The sequence below is a fragment of the Myzus persicae genome, unplaced genomic scaffold, assembly GCF_001856785.1.
Source record: "Myzus persicae strain clone G006 unplaced genomic scaffold, MPER_G0061.0, whole genome shotgun sequence".
In the NCBI taxonomy this organism is placed as follows: Eukaryota; Metazoa; Arthropoda; class Insecta; order Hemiptera; family Aphididae; genus Myzus; species Myzus persicae.
The window spans coordinates 797,496-817,455 of record NW_019102620.1 but is presented as its reverse complement, the minus strand read 5'-3'; the positions used below and the strand labels follow the sequence as shown (position 1 = coordinate 817,455).

At 27.5% G+C, this 19,960-nt stretch overlaps 1 protein-coding gene across 4 annotated transcripts; it reads left to right on the top strand.

Annotated features, from left to right (window-relative positions):
- The first annotated feature begins 115 nt into the window (after window positions 1–115).
- LOC111032743 (AT-rich interactive domain-containing protein 4B-like) lies at window positions 116–19,353 on the top strand. Of its 4 annotated transcripts, none has more exons than XM_022313187.1 (22): window positions 116–396; window positions 1,614–1,704; window positions 2,802–2,874; window positions 3,809–3,922; window positions 3,997–4,059; window positions 4,142–4,235; window positions 4,295–4,481; window positions 4,588–4,782; window positions 4,847–4,926; window positions 4,991–5,112; window positions 5,263–5,400; window positions 5,859–5,977; window positions 7,010–7,739; window positions 8,162–8,394; window positions 8,481–8,583; window positions 9,486–9,662; window positions 10,843–11,002; window positions 12,879–15,414; window positions 16,905–17,035; window positions 17,102–17,209; window positions 17,645–17,719; window positions 18,814–19,353. In XM_022313187.1, the coding sequence occupies exons 3-22, from the start codon at window positions 2,869–2,871 to the stop codon at window positions 19,023–19,025; spliced, it is 5,583 nt and encodes a 1,860-aa protein (XP_022168879.1). In that variant the 5' UTR covers window positions 116–396; window positions 1,614–1,704; window positions 2,802–2,868; the 3' UTR covers window positions 19,026–19,353. The 4 variants fall into 4 exon arrangements, with proteins under 4 accessions (XP_022168879.1, XP_022168878.1, XP_022168877.1 ...); XM_022313186.1 differs by having other exon boundaries at window positions 2,802–2,878; XM_022313185.1 differs by having other exon boundaries at window positions 2,802–2,893.
- Window positions 19,354–19,960: the final 607 nt, after the last annotated feature.

The following is a 19,960-nucleotide window of genomic DNA, read 5'->3' as shown; positions in this document are numbered from 1 at the left end:
TGATAATAGTTGATGATAAAGTTTAGCTTAGTAAGCAAAGTGAAAGTAAACAATGCATTTTGGGAACCACTGAAACGTCTTTATCACATAAACACAATATCTTTGTAATTATCGTGGTAGTGTTTATGTATACGAAATAACGAACGCAGTAACGAAAGCGCCAAAGCGCTTAGAAGAGTAGAACGCCGCCGGGGTCAGACTGCCGTCTATCCGTGCCTACAACATACACTCTCGACTCGTCCTTCCCAGTTCTCAGTTTCTCACCGAGTACTTACATTCGTCTCGTCTCTCGTCTATCATCGGTTGCGGACGGCACTGCGGACATTGCTGTTTCTCGCCGCGGACCAACGGGTTTTCGTTCAGCGTCGTCTCCTTCACCACGGAGAAATATTAACGGTAACGATTCACATTGCAGTACGCCTGTCCGTTGTTGTTGTTATTAAAATTTCGTCTATCCGTCGGTCTCTGAACGGTTCTCGTTCTCCGTTTGGTCGATCTCGAACCGAGTCCGAGTATTCCATTTCGGTAATGGCCGGGACTGTGCATTTTTCACTCGATTGATGCATGCCGTCAGTGTTACGGTGCAGCGTCTTGGCACTGACAGGCCGTTGCGTCGTCCAGTCCGCGTCCATGATGCGCGTTGTTTCTACGATCGGCAGTGATTCGTTTTTACAAAGGTTCATTGGTATTTTTTCATTGAAAAGAATGAGTGGGCATTAACGATGTGTAATCAGTATTGCATTTCTCCTCCCTCTCATTAAACTCGTAATTATTTGTACTAAGTACTCTCGAAAATTGATGCCTGGGGAAATTGTGCTCTCCCTCATGGGCCCTTCCTATTTGTCTTCTTAGTATGTCAGCTGTCCTCGGTATGAGAATTTGATAAAAAATATTGAAACATTTGTGTTATAATTGTATACATCTAAGATAAGATTGAGAATAAGATTCAGTAGTTGTTTCTTCAATTAATTTTGCTTGGTTTAAAATAATTTCTACTTGCTCAGTAGGATAACATTGTAATACTATGTGTTTGCCTTTGCGCCCAGGTGTCAACTGTTGACATATAGTTAGGTTACACAAATTACATTTTGTAAATAACAAATATTCCATGTTGTGATAGAATGGTTTTACTAGAATTTGCTTTTAAGGGCCAGTTGTACCGTCTACAATTACACTTTGATTACGCTTAATCAGCTGATAACAGATTTTATAATCGGCCGATTAAACTTCGATTAACTTAAATCGGAGATGGTACAACTGGCCCTAACTGTGTCAGTCATACTAAACACACCAATTGGTGCTACAGTATTCTGTTGTCGTTTAGTGATAAAGCAGTTGTTGGTATTGCGGGAGTATGATAAATTAGTTATCGAGTACATATTTCTGTTATAAAATTGATGGCAAAAGCTAGTATTTTGTATAAATCTTTACTAAAACATATATGATGATACCTATTATAGTTATTGAGTCTTAATAGTATATTGAAATTAAAAGTTTTTTATTCCACTTATACTTTTATTTATTAGAATCCATGGATCTAATAGTTGCCCTGTGTTGTATACAATTGTAAAATAATGTACCCCCTTAAGTTATTATTTAATTGTATTTTTCAGATAAGAAAGAAGATTATAAAATGATATAATTACAAAAGTGGAATAATCTTTTTTACAACATATACAAGAAAAAAAACCTGCATATACAATGGTTCGTATTATTCAATTTCTCATACATAATTTTATATTAATTAAGTCAAAAATTAAACTTTGGGAGTTTAAGCCAAATCTTAAAATTAACTTAACTGTAAATATTAGGAATCTTATTGAAGTAAATCATCAGTCAGTGTTTGTAATTTTTAAAACATTTGTACTAAACAATTTTGTAGTTACTTATGTCTGTTATTCCTATGACATTATTATAACATCTTGTTTGTTTAATTCATTGATAAATATAATAAATAGTTGAAAACCCCTTTAATAATTTTAAAATAATCAGCTAAAAACTATATAGTTATCTTAATAAATATATGAAATATTTCAAGAGTTATATCCACAAATGTTTTATTTAATTCATTTTGGTTTGTTTGGCTTAAATTTCCAACTAGAATTATATTCTAGAGCTAGAGTTGCCATTGACTAAGTTTAAACTATTTTAGGCAGCATTTGTAGATGTATTTATATTAAATAATGTTCTTGTTTAGAAATACATTGAGGACTTTATGTACTGCCAAATACTGTTGAATGATAATTAATAATTTAAATGAAAGAATATTTTCTATTAATACTTAAATGTATTTAACTTTATTTTTCATAGAAGATGGAGTTAAAAATCATAAAATTTATAATAGCAATTAAACTAGAAATACAATTTTGTTCATTAAGCATAGTAAATTGAATAAATATTTTATACAGATTATATATATTTTATTTTATAATATGAATTATGTATTTTTTATGTAATTATTTCTTAAAGCATAACATTATAAGTTATTTTTACTTACCATGTTTTGAAGTAATATGACATCATGAACAATACATCTTTCATATTTTTATATCACTAGATGAGGTAAGAAGGTTTATAATATGTCAATGTTAATATTATTTTGATATTTTTAAAAGTTCTGTAAATCAAGGAATTTTAAGATAATATGGTATATTTATGGCAACTTTAGTTTAATATTAATATATTTACTTATTCTGGAGCAACTATTCAGTTGTTGGTTGTTCAACTTGGTAATGATTGCACTTACTGTATAAAAAGTAAATAAATGAACCTAGTTGTTTTTATCCATGGGTTGATTTCAGAATGAAAAAGATGACATATGAACGAGGTCTACTACATGTACCTACTTGTTATTCCATTAACACTTAAATGGAAGTCAGTATGTAGTATGGTCGTATGTTTATTCTTAAAATGTATGTTACTTAGTAATATATCTACCTATACTTTATAGGGGTATCTCAGGATTATATGTTCTGGTTGATTTCAGATGAAAATACATTTATTGAAAAGTCTATAAAACCAATGCTTTATAACTAAACATACATTTAATATTATTTAATCATTATTTATTACAACAATAATATTGAAATTACTGGAATTCATAATTCTGAGAAATACCATGTGATATATGTATTTAAATTAAGTACTTAATTTTAATGATTAGCACTTTTTCTTAAAACTATTACGTTTTTTTATGTTATAGTGTAAATTAGGTAGTATAAGTGCATTATCATAATAAATTAATTATAAATAATAATATGTAAAATGTGTGCCGCAATATATTTTTGACTATGTAATTTAAACTTTAGTTGGTTGATTGGGATAAAAAATGTTTTCTTGTTATTATTGAGTTCCAAATGATAATGTAAAATTCTGCTACTAACTGAAGGTGAATTTTTTATCAAAGAAATCAGTCTTCCGTGGTAAAAGATTGATAAAACATTAACTGAACAATTTTTATTAGTTAATATTTATGTCTTGCATAGATATTTTGGATTTTTTGAATTATGTCTTACTATTGATAAAGCTTTAAGCATAAATAAAATAAATTGTATTATAAATATAATATAGTTTGAACAATATCTTGTTATTGGAGTTGACTTTAGTTAATCATTTAGTTATAGTGTCAACAAAGTTAAGATAGTATTGTATATTTCATGGAATTCATGGGTTCTTTAATCTTATGAGTTTATAAACATTCTATGCATGCAGTTAATTAATGAATTCTAGAGTGCTTGTATTAATGTGCTTCAAGACCACATTTTTATTGTTGAATAAAAAAAAATTATATTTTATGTGTAAAATATAGGTGAATTTGGATGAACCACCTTTTCTTGCTGTTGGAACAGAAGTAAGTGCCAAGTACAAAGGGGCATTTTGTGAAGCCAAAATCAGAAAAATATCAAAAACTGTAAAATGCAAAGTGTGTCCATTTATCTATTATAAACACTTTTTTATTTTAAAATCATACTATAAAATGTATATTTTTCTGTTAAGGTTCAATATTCTAATGGGATATCAACATTTGTCACAGATGATGCAGTGAAAGGACAATTAAAGGTTAAAAATTATAATCTATATAAAATAAAAATATTTTACTTGACTGCTTAATATATATTAATATAATTGTTATTACGTCAAGGTGGGAGCTATTGTTGATATAAAATGTAGTGATAAAAAAGAATTAGTTCGAGCTACAATTCAAAAAATTCAAGACTGTAGTCAATACACAGTTGGTATGTATTTTCTTGTTATTATTATATTTATTTATGTATTTAATTTTGTTTGTTTGTAGTATTTGATGATGGAGATATAACATGTTTAAAGAGAACAGCATTATGTTTGAAAAGTGGAAGACACTTTGCTGCTAGTGCTACTCTTGATCAACTTCCACTAACACACCCTGAACATATTGGTGTTACTCCCGTAAGAACCACTATAGTACAAGGTCGTAGAAGCCGAAAACATAAAAAAAGTTTTGGGTAATTTCCAACATACATACACAATTTTATTGTGTACTCAATTATATTGTAGAAGTTAATTGTATATTTTAATTTAAACATTAACTAATTATTTTGTACAATAAAGGGAGAGTGGAGAGGAAGAAACTTCAGCAATGGAGGAAAAAGATATTGGAAAAGTAGTTTGTGTAGAAGCTAATGACAAAAAGAAAGTAAGGGACAATTGGTTTCCTGGTTTGATAGTTGCTCCAACTTCACAATCCTCAGTCAGAACTAATGTTTCGGAAGACTACCTTGTTCGTTCATTTAAGGATGGAAAATAGTAAGCACAACTCAAGTTTCTTAATATACATATAACTATTTACTATCATATTTTATAAATACAGCTATACAGTACCAAAAAAAGAAATAAATGAATTTACAAAAGAAATTGGCGCCAGAGTGGAAAATCCTACTCTCAAAACTGGTAAATATTAGATTTTGTAGTTATGATTGCATCAAAATGTATCATTGTTATTATTATTATTTAGCCGTTGAAAAAGCACTATTCTTCCTTGACAAAGATGAACTTCCACCACACTGGGATAGAGATTTGTTATTTGGTGTTGATAAAATTTGTATTGCTACAGATAGTGAAGCATTTGATAGTGATGTAAGTATATTTATGTAAAAAATAACCTGTGGGAATACTATGTAAATGTAGTCCCTAATAGTTTTGAAATATTTTAAAAACTATTATTTATTGTAAAAGTATACATTTTACTTTTGATATGTTTTATTTAATGCATTATTTTAAATTAAGAATTCTGATGAAGAATCTATTGAAGAGAAGGACCATTTTGTCGCTCAGTTATTTAAATTTATGGATGACCGAGGAACTCCGCTTAATCAAGCTCCTGTGATAAATGAAAAAGATGTTGATTTATATAAATTGTTTAAGGTATTTGATTTATTAATTTTGTACAATAATGTAACAGTATGTTTTTTATAGGGAGAGTGAATAGCCAGTTGTGTTATTTAAATACATTAATTAGGTGTTGAAATCTTTTATTTTTACATCAAAAAATTTATAATTTTTTATATTATTCACATCACTGTTATTGATTTAAGATTTTATACTAATTGTAATCTAACTATTATACATCAACTAGTTATTGCTTAAATTAAATAAATAATACTTCAATAACTACTCTTGATATTCTCTTTTAAAAATAGTTTGTAAGCATTCTTAAACAATAACTCTAAAAGAAAGTACATACTTTTACTATTTTACACTTCTGCAAAACAAACCAGTCAATTAAGTGTTACCCTCTTCACTCTTTATATGTTTTAATCAAATTCGCAAATATTGTTTATAAATTATAACCACTTTTCTGAGTAATAATTAATTATTTTTAGGTTGTCAATAATTGTGGCGGATATAATAAAGTAAATAAAGGTAAACTATGGAAGTTTGTAGCAAATAAAGCTGGACATGAACAACAGTCATTTTTTTCTGTGAAACATTGCTATCAACAGTTAGTATATTAATTATTAAGAACTAATTTAACTAACTAGGCTAAAATAAAAAATTAAATTATAGTTTTAAATTTACAACATGCAATTCTTACTAAAAATTTTAGTAGGTTTTGTTTAATTTTCCTCTATATTGAATATTAAATTATAAAGTATTAAAGATACTTATATTATCAATTTTAATATCAATATAATGTATAGTTTCTAATTTTTCCATAAATAATATCATGCTCACAAGTTATTTTAAACATACGCTTTTATTATGTTATTAAAATACAATTCCAATATAGTTGTTCGTTTGTTTTATGCATTTCAAATACCAGATATATTTTTATCATTTTTTATTCTTCTTATTTTTTTAAATAAGAAACAAACTAAAATTTAAAAAAAAAAATCAATATATTCATACAATAATCTAAATCGTAATTAAAAATAACTGTCATGTTAAGTTAATTTGATAAATTCTTTTTACACTTCTGTAAAAGCATTAATAAATGATATGAAAGTATTTTAAGATAAGCATACAACATTTTTAATATTTAATTTACATTTTTATGAATTCACATAAAAAAAATGTGTTATTAATAATCACTCAATTCTTTTTAAGTGAGTTGAGTTGGGGATATTTTTCTTGAACTTACATGGGAAAAAAGATTGTTATCTAAAGTTTTAAAATTATTTCTAAAAATAAAGACAAGGTTAACTTGATTACAAATAAAAGTTTGTTTTTCATTTAAAATTAATTATTTTATTAGTAGTATAAATAACATATATTATGAGTTAGGTACATAAAGTCACAAAATACAATTTTATTTTAACTCATAATGTTAACAAATGATCTTAACTCATCAAAATAGCTAGCTTAAATAAATTGTGTGATGCCCATGTATAAAATAAGTGTATGGTGCATTAATAAATAATTAAAATTATATATGTAAATTAAAACTTATTTTTATAAATCCACCTCTTCTTTCAAACAATATAAATGTAATATATGTATACAATATTAATATTTTGTTTTTGTTGCATTACAGATACTTACATAGCTTTGAGGATTTTTATCGAAAACTCGGATGTACTATGTTAAGTCATCCAAGGGGTGTGAGATCACGCAGCAGATTTAGTCGCAGCATTATTAGGGATGTTGATAAGGCGTTGCCTAGCTCCTCATCAGCAACTGATAAAAATAAGTGCTCAAAAAATGAATTGAATGATAAAAAAAATAAGGATTCTGCCGTAACCAAAAAAACAGCTAAAGCTATTAAAGCTGAAGAAAAACTTCTCAAGAACAATGAAGAAACTTCAAAGAAAGGTGATAAAAAAAAAGAAGATATTGCTAGTACCTCCCGTAATAAACAATCAGTAAAATGGGGTCCAGAAATAATAGAAACAAAAGATCCGGTTAAAAATTCTAAAACTAAAAAAGAAATGAAAGAAATATTAAAAAAAGAGATTAAAAAAGAAATAGATTCTGATACAGTAGATGATGACCAAATGATTGAAGATAAAAAAGTAGAAAAAAAAAAATATACCAGAAATTTATTTGGAAAATCAGTGCGAAAAACTACTAAGAAAGAAAAAGTTGTCAAAGTGAAAACTGTAAATACTGGGTTACCAGGTATGAGAAAAATAAGAGCTATCAAAGACCAAATCAAAACTTTTGTTAAAGATAATATTACTCCATTCAAAAAGTCTAAAAGAGGAGCTTCTAATACCCAGCAAGATGCTTTAAATAAAGGAAAACCAGATGAAGACATACCAAAAGTAAAATTTGTTTAATTTGTTGTATATTATGCTTTTTATTAATTCATTTAATTAGAAATTTTTATTTTTATTGGCTAATAATTGTTCAGGCAGTAAAAATAACAAGTATAATTTTTAATTTATAATTTGCATTTTAACAATGATGATATATTGATTGACTAAGTTAAATGTACTTATTTTTTATCTACTTATTTAATTATGCAAAACAAAAAAACTATACAAAATTTGTTATTTTTCTAAAATTGCAATTACAATTAATTTAAATTTATTAAAAGAGATTAATCATGTACTTCACATTATAACGCAACATAATATTTCATATCATTTTAAAAGTTGCTAGATATTGTTTGTGTAGTTTATAAATGTAGTTAGTGTATTTTAATCTGTTTTTGAAAAATTAATTTTTGGTTTTAATATTTTAGCTTACACGATCGAAAACTAAAGAAGACTTACCAACAAAATCAAGGAGAGTATCTATTTTAAGTGATCTTGCTGATAGCGCTTCTGTTGTACAGATGACACAGCCTGGACTCCTCGTAGAAAATCTAGTTAAAATTAAAAAGGAAGATGTAACTGAAAAGAAGAAAACTGTAAGAAAGAAAAAGGACGATAAGGAAGAGAAATTGTCTTCAAATGATTTAATTCCTGCATCTATGTATGTTTATAAACTATAACATAATATAAATCAGTTCTACATATTTTATATTATTTAATATTGGTAAAATGTTTTTGTTAATTTAGTGGTATTGAAAATGTTCCGTTTGATAAAGATTCACCTGTGGTCGTTGGAGATAATTTAGTTGTATATTATGGTGATAAGCAAGCTACAACTTATGATGCAAAAGTAAGTTATTTAAATACTAAAAAAATATATATTTATTGTTTTACAAATATATTTTAAATTTATTTGACTTAAATTCAGCCAAAATTATAAATATTATGAATAAATAAACCAGTGTTTTTTTTAAAATGTTTATAAAAATGTTTATTATATTGTAATAGTTAAATAGCATACTTTTTGGATTTAAATTGTTCTTGTTGTAAAAAAATCTTATTCGAAAATTACATTGATGTTATCTCCAAAATTATTTATTTGTATCAACTTTATCATTGTTGTAACACTCACCAGCTTATTTAATTCTTGTTTTGCGCTTAGGTTAAAGTTGAGTTTAATTATCATCCCATAACCCCAGGGGTATACTGGACCCTTAAAAGCAACTAAACTATAATTGTATAATGTCTTACATTCAGGAAAATTTGGAGGAGCAATTGTATTAGTATATTTTGTCAAATGCAGCTTGTGCTAACATTAACAGTGGAAAATTATACATTTTCTTATGGATATCCATAGTTCTTATTTATAAATTAGTTTTGTACCAATAGAATATCTTTATTTAAATTTAAAACATTTTCTAATTGATCATAAATAAATCATAATGCCAACTGTAAATACATTACATCAACAATACAATATATTATTGATGAAAGATTATTGATTTATAGCATTCCATTATTAAATAAAAATATAACATTTAAGGATAATAAAGAATTAAAATGTGGTAAACCTCAATTATGGCCCTTTTGGTGCTTATTAATGTAGGTCTCTGTGCCTCTGTAGTATGAGATAGTACACAACAAGATAGTAAACCAGAGCGTCCTTGCATAATCTAAATCCTTTTATATGTTACATGTTAAAATTTGTATTGCTTAACATAATCAAATGACATAAATACTATTCATTTTTAGGTAATTAATGTGTGTGATATTGAAGGAGTAATGAAATATTATGTACATTATAAAGGATGGAATTCACGTTATGATGAGTGGATAGATGTAACACGTATTGCTTATAAAACTAAGGATCCGGAACCAGGACCTGAAGTAGATAATGATGCGGATTCTTCAAAAAGTAGTCCTCCAGAAGTATGTATAATTGTTGTAAAATGGTTGATATAAAATACATTTATTTTAATTTAATTATTCAGATTTTGTTTTAAATATTAATTAGCTTTATTAATATTATTTTAAATTTACAATTTAATAACTATAAATAATATGTTTAGATTAATATATGATACATTAAGTTGTTGTTAATGTTAGTTTTTCTAGAATTATGTAATCTCAACAATATGACACTTTGTTGATTGATAACATCTGTAACTGCATAGTTATTTTGAACAATGATAATATGGAAATGTCAAAATTTGTAAAATATTATTAAATAATTTGATGAAAATAATTTTTTATTTAATTTTACAATATTCTTGAGATTTTGAATTTATATTAATTCAAATTCAGCATTCATTCAAAATGATATATGAATTCTGTTATAAAATACTTTTTAGTTTGCTAATGTTGCATCATAATTTCTGCAGTCATGTATACAGCAGATATGCATAAAACAAATGATTATAATAAAATAAATTTAGAAATATTATGTTGATGCATATTACATACATTACAAGACAATCCATATTCGTGATGGATTAATTGTTCACTAAATAGTTTGTCGATTCAATAATCTATTATTCCTATTAAATACTATGTAAATTTATTAAATGTTTGAGACTAAACAGTTCTTTAAAAATAATTACTCAAGAGTTTAATGATGTAAAGTAACATTTTAAACAATGATTGTACTCTGTCTCAAAAAAGAAAAATCAGTCAGCTGACAGATTTTTGTCAATGCTGTACATTTTACACCTATGACCCGGTGTTAGCATGATTATGTGGTTCTCAATGCACCAATTTTTCTCTTTTGAGGTAGAGTTATTATAATGTGTTATTTACTTTATTTAGTAAATTTTTATAATTAAATCCAAGTATGAACATTTTTATTTTTGTGAAAGTAAATAAATATATTTTTAAAAAAATGATGACTGTCATTATGTATATAATATTATAATTTACCAGTTTAAATTTTTAATATATTCAATACATTTTTGAGGAATAAATTTTCAAAATACCAATTCTTAGTTTTTAGAATAACTATTGGGTTTGTTCAATCTTGAATGTATACACAAAATTGTATTATTATATTATTTATGCCTGTAAGAATAATAGCATACATCTTTCCAACGTCTAAAAATATATATTTTTTTAGCAAAAAAATGTGGATCCAAAAAAGGTACCAACAACAAGTAGTAGAACCAGAAGATCAGTTACTCCACTCACATCAAATTCAAGTATAAAAAAATCACCATTCAGCAGTGCTCGACCTACTAGAACATGTACTTTGACCGATCGTCCATTATTTAATATTGGTACGTAAAATAAGATTACTAATTTCTATTTTTATAAATACAGATAGGGACAAGAAGAGTAAACAAATACTATGCACCTATTGTGGATAGATACAGTCATAATTTTTAGTAGCCATTTCAATTAAAAATCAGTTTAATATTAATTATAAAAAAATATGTATACGAATTTTATCAATCCACTTAATAATTTATCATACAACCTAATGCAAATAAACTCTATTAAGTTAAATATGTTATCAATTATTATAGATTTCTAATACAATATTGAATACATGTATGATGAAATTGAAAACTCTGTCAAAAATCTCAAATTAAGTTAAGTTCATAAAAACTTCTGCTGTGACCTTTCTAAACAGCGTGCTGAAAACTGTCAGTATGTTTGTGTTCCACATTAGTTCTGTATATTATTATTCCAAGTCTTTATGGTCTTTTCTGTGTTTTGATTAATAAAGCAATTGTAATTTTACACTTACTGATGAATTCCTTAGTTATCCCTCAATAATATTTCCTATACAATGACTTTCCATACAATCTCTTTCCTACCATGGTTTATGTTTTGGTGATCTCTGCATGTTTGTATCAATGTATAACAATTAATTCCATGACCCTTGTCTTCAAATTAGGATATTCCTCTTACATTACCAATTATAGACCTATGGAAATCCTTTGTACAATTTTTAAGTTTTAAGACACTAGTGCTAGATGTCAATAATTATATACTCATTTACAAACCAACAAAGGTTTTGCGTTGATAGTTCCAATATACCAATATCATATTTTGTAATAACACATTATTCTGTACCTTTACTGATGGTTCCCAAATGGTTGTGGTCCATGCAGATTTTGCTAAGGTGTTTGATTCTGTAAATCACTAAAGCTATTGATATTATATAACATATTTTACGGGTTTAGTAACCCGCTTCTATCAGATATCCCAGTGTGATCAGCTTTTAATACAACATCTGATGAATTCATGGCTACCTCAGATATACCATAAGTAGGTAGTTTATCACCAAATACTTTCTTTTCTTCATAAATAATGCTAAGTCTTTTCTCCGACAGATCGTTTTGGATTTTTTAGATGCTAAGGAGTATTGATTTTATTGATGATTGCTTATCTCTACAAAATTATGTTGGATTCCTATTTTTTTAATTTTGATAAATCTCTTGAATTGTTACCTAATATTAATAAGTTCAGATCACAAATGAAAACCTGACGATAGATGATCATTTTAATAAACTAAGAAATAAAAAAAAGTCAATAAAATGATGTGCCTTTTATTTATTATAATAAATCCACTCCCTAGTCATAACATTCACTAGAAGTTATACTCCTAAACTTTTTACTTGACATTTTAATGATACAAAACTCCTCTCAACTGACATTATTGGTGATTTAAGTTTCATCCTTGTATTCCTTTTGCCCTTCTCCACTTACAGATTACGTATCAACATGTGCATATCATGACTATGCCCAGTACTTAGTAAATTTAATTTATCCTCTTTGGCTGATTGTTATCATTCTTATAATATCCCATTCTTAGTGATCTTTTTTTCTGTAAAATTGGTTCTTCTCTCTTCTCACTAATTATATTCAAAGTCTTTTTACATTTTACTCGTCAAATCACTTGGGTCAACATTCTTTTCTGCTCAACCATAACATCAAACTATGTTTAATTTTTCAATGATTGTATTATAGTTTTAATGTAACTAGTTTGCATTAAGTGTAATCCCATTAAATTAAAAAAAAATATGTATAATAGTTAAAAACTAAAACTACGAAAAACTAATATCCAAATGTTAAGTATATTTTTAGTAAAATGTACTAAAATATTATACGATAGATTATAATTTTGTTTATTTGATTATATTATAGATAATTCCGATTCGGAAGGAGAATATACAACAAGTGTAGGATCATCAAAACAATACAATAAGAAGAAAGTCATTAAATCTGAACCTGGTATTATTATAAAGACTGAGCCATTAGATATTGATAATCAGAAAAAGACACCATACCCAAAAACATATCCTAGCAAAGAAGTACTAATGCAACGGAGTGCACCTAGAAAACAAAAATCATGTTTGCTGAAAGTCCATAGCAATAAATCTGAGGTAGTGGAGGTTTGTGAACAAGTTACTCTTAAACCATCATTTGATTTTAATTTTGTGATGCCACCACCAAGTGATAGTATACAACCAAATGCAGATAGTGAAAATGTAGAAGTACAGAATGAGAGTAAAATAGACGATACTATAAAAATTGAACCAAAAATTGCTCCTAATCATTATTTGTCACCTAAAGAAAAATCTGAAAGAAATGATCTAGAACTTATGTCTGAATCCTCAAAATGTGCGAATGATGAAGTCAGAATTAAATCCGAGCCATTGACAATCCCAATAAAATCAGAAATATCAAGTATCATATATTACTCATCATCCTCTGAAGATGAAGAACAAAATCAATTAAAAAAAGTAACTGATGTCATATCTTCCTCATTAGATGATAAATCTGATGAATCTAAAATTTCTGGTACTGATTTTGATCTTAACAAAATAAGATCAGAAATGAAGGGATTAATGCCAACTTCAACAAACAGTAATAATGATATCACTCAAAATACAGATTCAATCATATTGGATCAACAAATAGAAATAGAAGTTCCCAAAATCAATGAACCAGTTACAGATGATGTTTATGAATTTAAAGAATCTGAATCATGTAATTTTGTTACTAATTCTTCTGTCGCCGAAGAAAAATTTGGTAGATCTATTAGACATGATTCACCAAAATTATTCAACTTAGAAAAACCTGACGGACTTCCAAGGGTCATTGATTCTCCGCCACAAGAGGAAGTAGTTGAACAAAATGGGTCCATGGTACCATTTGTGCCTAACAGCAATAGTGTTTATTTATTTGATAATAATGTTGAAATTAAAGATAATGAAGATTTGAATATTACAAATAAAATCGAAAATCCAATCATGAATAATCAATCTGATAATGAGTCTAATGAATCCCAAAACTTAATAATAAGTGATGTTACAGTAGATACGCAAAATATAAAAGAAATTGAGGGACATTTCCAGGATGAAATTACTGTTTCTGACTTAAAAGATGAAGTTTTGGATTTGTGCATGAAACCACCTGAATCGCCACCTACCAACATTTTTAGTATGCCGGAGCAAAATGAACTAAACGACATGATCGTCGAAGAAGAAGATGATGATGAAGATGATGATGAATCGAAATTAGTAATAGCTGAAAATGAGAAAGTAGAAACTGATTATCAAACAGATTCTGATCTTGTTGTTATTAGCCAAGAACATAATTCTTCTAATGAAGAAATTGACGAAAACATTGAAGTGCAATCTCTGCCACCACTACCACCAAGTATACATACTAGTATTGAATTAGAGTATAAAGATTCATCTCAAGTAAAAAGAGCTATTAGTATACCAAAAGATACAGATGATGAAAGTACTACATCCTGTAATGAGATCATTCAAAATGCTCTTATTCAAAGTTTCCAAAAGTATTCACATTTTGAAAACCATTCAAGTCAAAATAGACTTTATATGGATAATATTGATGACAATACAAAATCCGGTTTTGAATTTGATTCAAATTCTAAATCACCTACAGTTGAAGATAGAGAAATTGTTGAATCTGGAACCAAACTTCCCATTGACGAACCTTCAATGAATGATAAGCCCAAAAAATGTGATTTTAAAATCGAAAATGTTAAAAATAAATACGAGAAAGAAAAAAATATAGTGCTACCAGAATTGCAATGTAGAGAAGAAATAGTGGATGAAGATACTCTCAATAACGCTTTAGCTATAGAGTACAGCCGTAAATCTGCAGAATATGATATTCATAAGCCTAGTACTAGTAAAGGTTTCTTTGGTTCAATACATCAACCAGGTACAAGTAAAGATAGTTTTTATGAAGCTAACACTAGTAGTGAATCAAAAAATAGTTTCTTTGAAACTAGTCAAGCAGTCAAAAATGTTATTTTTGATACAAACGTCCCTGGAAAAACTAGTTTATTTGATCCCAATATTCCTAGTTGCAGTAGCAAAGATTTCTATGATCATAATATTCCAAGTACTAGCAAAAACAGCTTTTATGAAAACTCTTTGCCGAGTACTAGCAAAAGTTTTTATAATCCAGAATCTGATGTAAATAGTGTTCTATTTTGTGAAGAAACGATACCAGGTAGCCCAACTGGTATGTCAGAAGAACAATATGATCAAGAGGAAAGAAAAAAAGCTCTTCAAGCTCTCTATGAAGAAAGAGAAGCTGCTTCAGCTATGTATGCTATGAATCAATCTTTTCGTAGACCAAAGATTACATTGATGGGTGCTACAGAAGAAGAAATGGAGGAATATTCTAATATTCTTCAAAAGTAATTTTATTGTATTTGTAGAATATAATATAGATTTAAGGGGACATCATAATCTCATATTGTTGGCTCCGTATTACATTTAGGTAACATGGCAGATTTGTGTTCAGCGATTACAATTATTGTTATTCGCTTTAAATTAAGTGTGAAATATTATCCGTGTTCTCTCTTTAATTTTTACAATGTTCATTTAAATTTCAATATGCATGACTTGATGTTTTTGGTTGCTTCCAGATTTAAACAGATTTAACTGTTCCAACGCTCATAGCACACCAGTTGATAACTACTGCTTTATATACTTCAAACTATACAACTTACTTGAAAATTAAAATATCTTAGAAATACCAATTAGAGAACATGGATAACATTGCCCTTTAGATTTGATAGTAGGTGGATTCGCTCTAATATTTAACCTAACAACACCAAATAGGAACAGCCTAACTTAAATGTTTGTATCTTATGCATTAATGAAATGGAGACAATTATTGGGGGTACAATATCCTTTTAAGGAAACTCCGTGCCTGCATGGTTAAATGAGTTGAGATATATTAATATTTAAAATGTCTCAAAATTTACTTGTAAATAAATTTATTGTAAAAAACCAGTAAGAATATACCAATAATTTTCATACATTTAATTTTGATACTAGGTCAATTTACCCTAATATTTAAATTGACAACTTAAAATTAGAACTGGTCAACGTGCATTTTGACATATTATGTACTAATAAGACAACATATGCAGGTACGACTTCCTTTTAAGTCTTAAGCAGATTTGATCCTGACCGTTTTTAAGGAGTACAATATAGACGACATGTGTGTACAAGTTATGTAAATATTTCCGTAGAAAGTGACTATTAGTGTAAGTGATTGTGTATTAAAGAAAAAGTGGAGTACCTCACGTTCACAACATGTCAATTATGCATTACACTTAATAATTATTTTGATTTTTTCGTTCAAAAGTATCAATCTTTTACTCGTTAGCTAATCTATTTATTTCTAAAAATGTAATTGAAAAAAACATTCTTACATTTTGAAAATTAAATTTTTTAACTTTAATATTATTAAAATTTTAAAATCTTGAAAGACTAATGAGTTCATTTTTAAAAAAGTAGAAAAGTCATTTTCAAGAAAACTTCATGAAAAATTTAAATGTTTTCAGAAGTCATATTCAATGACTAGGATAGTTGATACAGTTGTCATAAGATAGGTCTATTTTGATACAAAACAGAGACGGGATCAAATCTTCTGAAGTAAATTTATTCAATCTCAACATTTGAATTTTTTCTATTACTTGATTAGTTAAGACATCTTCAAACAATTGAAAAATATTAGAGCATACCAACTTAATATATATTTCATAGTTCAATTTAGTATTTCATTAATAAGATTGTTTGGTGGGATACTGTTTATTTTTATATTATATGGATTGTAATACATTGTATATACATCGTGATTTCATTACTAACATTTTTTTTAAATCAAACATTATAGAGATGGAGGAATACTTGATCAACGACATTTACAGTTCTTAGCTGAGGTTTCAAGTAGGAATCTTGGTGTAAATATAAATGAACCATCAGTTACAGAACCACATGAAAGAGAACCAGAGACAGTAGTTGAGAGTAAGTTGTATATAAATTGAGATTTTTAAAAAAAATGTATAAAAATATTATTAAATGTACTCACAGAAATAGTAAAGCCACCAGAAAAAATACAATCTAAGCGCAGAATTAGTAGTCACGAACAGCCATCAAAACGCAGTAAATTATCTACTACTACTGCTCCATTACCTTCAGGTAGTTAGTTTTCAAAATTAATCTTTTTAATTAAACTTTGGTGACGCATGCGGGCTAATCATTTACTTTAGTCTATTTTTTATCTGCTATAAATTATTTTTGTGAATTTTCCCTATACCATTAAAATTAACCTTTTAGTAATTATCGTCCAGTCATAAAAATGTAAAAATATAATTATTGTTTTTATAATAATTAAAATTAATTAATTTGTATGTAACAATTAATGTACTTCTGTTTCAAGTATTATAAATATAATTATTATTTAAACAGAAAAAAATTACCAAGTGTGTCACTAAAGGTACAATTTTAACAGCTGTTGATCGAAACATTTGGTCATATAGCTTATATTAAATTTTACTAACATATTTTTATAATAATGCATCTATGTGCAATATAAACATGTAAAATATTCATATTAAAAATAAAAATTTGTAGTAAGTCATGTTCAAAAACCAGATGAAGGAAAAATACCGTTATCACTGAAAGATGGCAAACCATTAGTCTCATATAGTAAGTAAAGTTACCATTTTCCTCTTTGTATAATTTATAATGTAACCAATGCAGTATAGTTCTGCCTTACCATTTTGATTTTTTTTTTTATTGATAATTATGTTACTCGTTGATTTAAGAACGTTGGTGCAAACAGAATTTGTTGCTTGGACTTTGTTTCAAAGTTATGGCCAAATGAAGTTAAGGAGTTTGCATACACTCTCTATTTTACCCAAAGAGTAAGAATATATAGAGAGACCATATCATATCTACTCTATGCAATAGTTTTGAAGTAATTAAAAGCAAAAAAGGTGGACAATTAGGATGATCACTACGTTAATATAAAATTTTCGAACACAATTTTGTAGTATTTTCTGGCAGATTGTTGAAATAATATTTTCCCTCAGTTTATTCTCTACATAATATGTACAGTCATACAACCTTAATAATACTAATAATAAAACTGACAATTTGTTTTTATTATTTTGTCACCATGTTTTTCCACTTTTGATTGCTTTGCTTGAGTTAACTTATGGCCACCACCACTTGATTTTACCACACATTTTATACATTTTTTTTTTGAAAATTCCTTCAAGGTTTTCAGGGGGAGAAGGATTGGCCCGATACAGACCTAAGTTAATATAACAGGTAGCCTAACATATAGTTTGACAAGAAATCTGCCTATCGGCTCCAGTCACATAAACTTGAGGTCCTATGGACTTCTTGGTTCGATGGATTTTTTTATTCAGACTTATATATGTACAATAAATAAATAATAAAAAAAAAAACATGAAGGGCTTGATGAAATAGTACATATTTAAAATCTTAACTTCTTTAGGTTTTAATTTTGAAACAAAGTTCAAGTACAAAATTCTGATTTCAGTATCTTTCTTAACTCGTCGAGTTGAATTGGTGAGGGAGAACTAAACTTAATTTATACTTTGATGATAATATGTTTGAATGCTTATATTATCATTGATTAAAATAAATACTATAGTAGAAAAAATATGTATATACTATATTACATGAACGATATGAGTAAACATTTCTAACATATAATTTATTAAAATAATTACAAACTTTCATTACATCGAAATGACATTTTAACATTTTAGCTCCAGATATGGATTCGGCCCAAAGGCAAGCTGTTATAATAAGCAGAATGAATGATCTGCGAAAAGAATATGGTACAATAAAAGGTCGTTTAAGCGTGATTGACAGAAGAAAGAAAAAAATTAAAAAGCGCAAAAGAGAGCTGGCCAAAGCTATTAGCCTGAACCAAAATAAAACTTCACAATTAGCTAGTGGTGCTAGTACATCAAAATAAAATTTAGTTTTAGTTAATCAACCTATTAGAACTTAGCTTAATCTAACCTAATCTATATATGTTAACTATTTGATATTATGTCATTGAAAATGTAATTCCAAATTATATTAAATACTTAATTTTATTTATTTGTTTTGGAAAGATAACTTATTTTTTACTCAGTAGAATAAACATTTTTTATGACAGCATTAAAATTTAAAATTGTACCCTTTAATGTTACCTATTTAGTATTAGTGCAGACTGGATTGTGCGTTAGCACTTGGTAAACAAAATTTTTTATTTCAATACATTTTTTTACAATTCAAATGTAATTTGAGTTTATTTTTCAGTCAAGTGTGTTTTTTTCATTATAAATTTGTGAATTTGGAAGGAAAATTGTGCCTTTCAAAGATCTTATTAAATATGTAAATAGTATTCAAACAATTCCTATTTTGTTATAAAATTTGGTGTTTTTCTATCATTAAACTATTTAATTATTTTATATTCAATGAGATGTTTGATTATACTCTAGCTCTAGTATATTAAATTTATATTCCGTGATGTTCTAATTTATTCAAAGATCATAAACGAAATACCATATGTTCAATATTTGCTGAACATTTTACTATTTTAATTTAAATGTATTAAGGGGACATTATACCCGCATGTGTTGTCTCCTTCTTACAAATGTGTAACATAGCAAATTGTATGCTCAACAGATCATTTTTAGCTCTGAAAGTTTAAAAATGAGAGTGAACGACCCCTTATAAAAATTAAATTTAGGGGGACGAGGTGACCGAGTGGTCTGACTCTTCCGCTGCGACGCAGCCGGTCGCGGTTCGATCCTCGGCCACCGGGCGGCATTTTTCTCCGGACAAGTCGCGGTGACCGGAGAGCAAGTGCTGCCATCCCCCACCCCCGGGGCATGGCAGAAACCTACGGGTGCCCCATTCGAA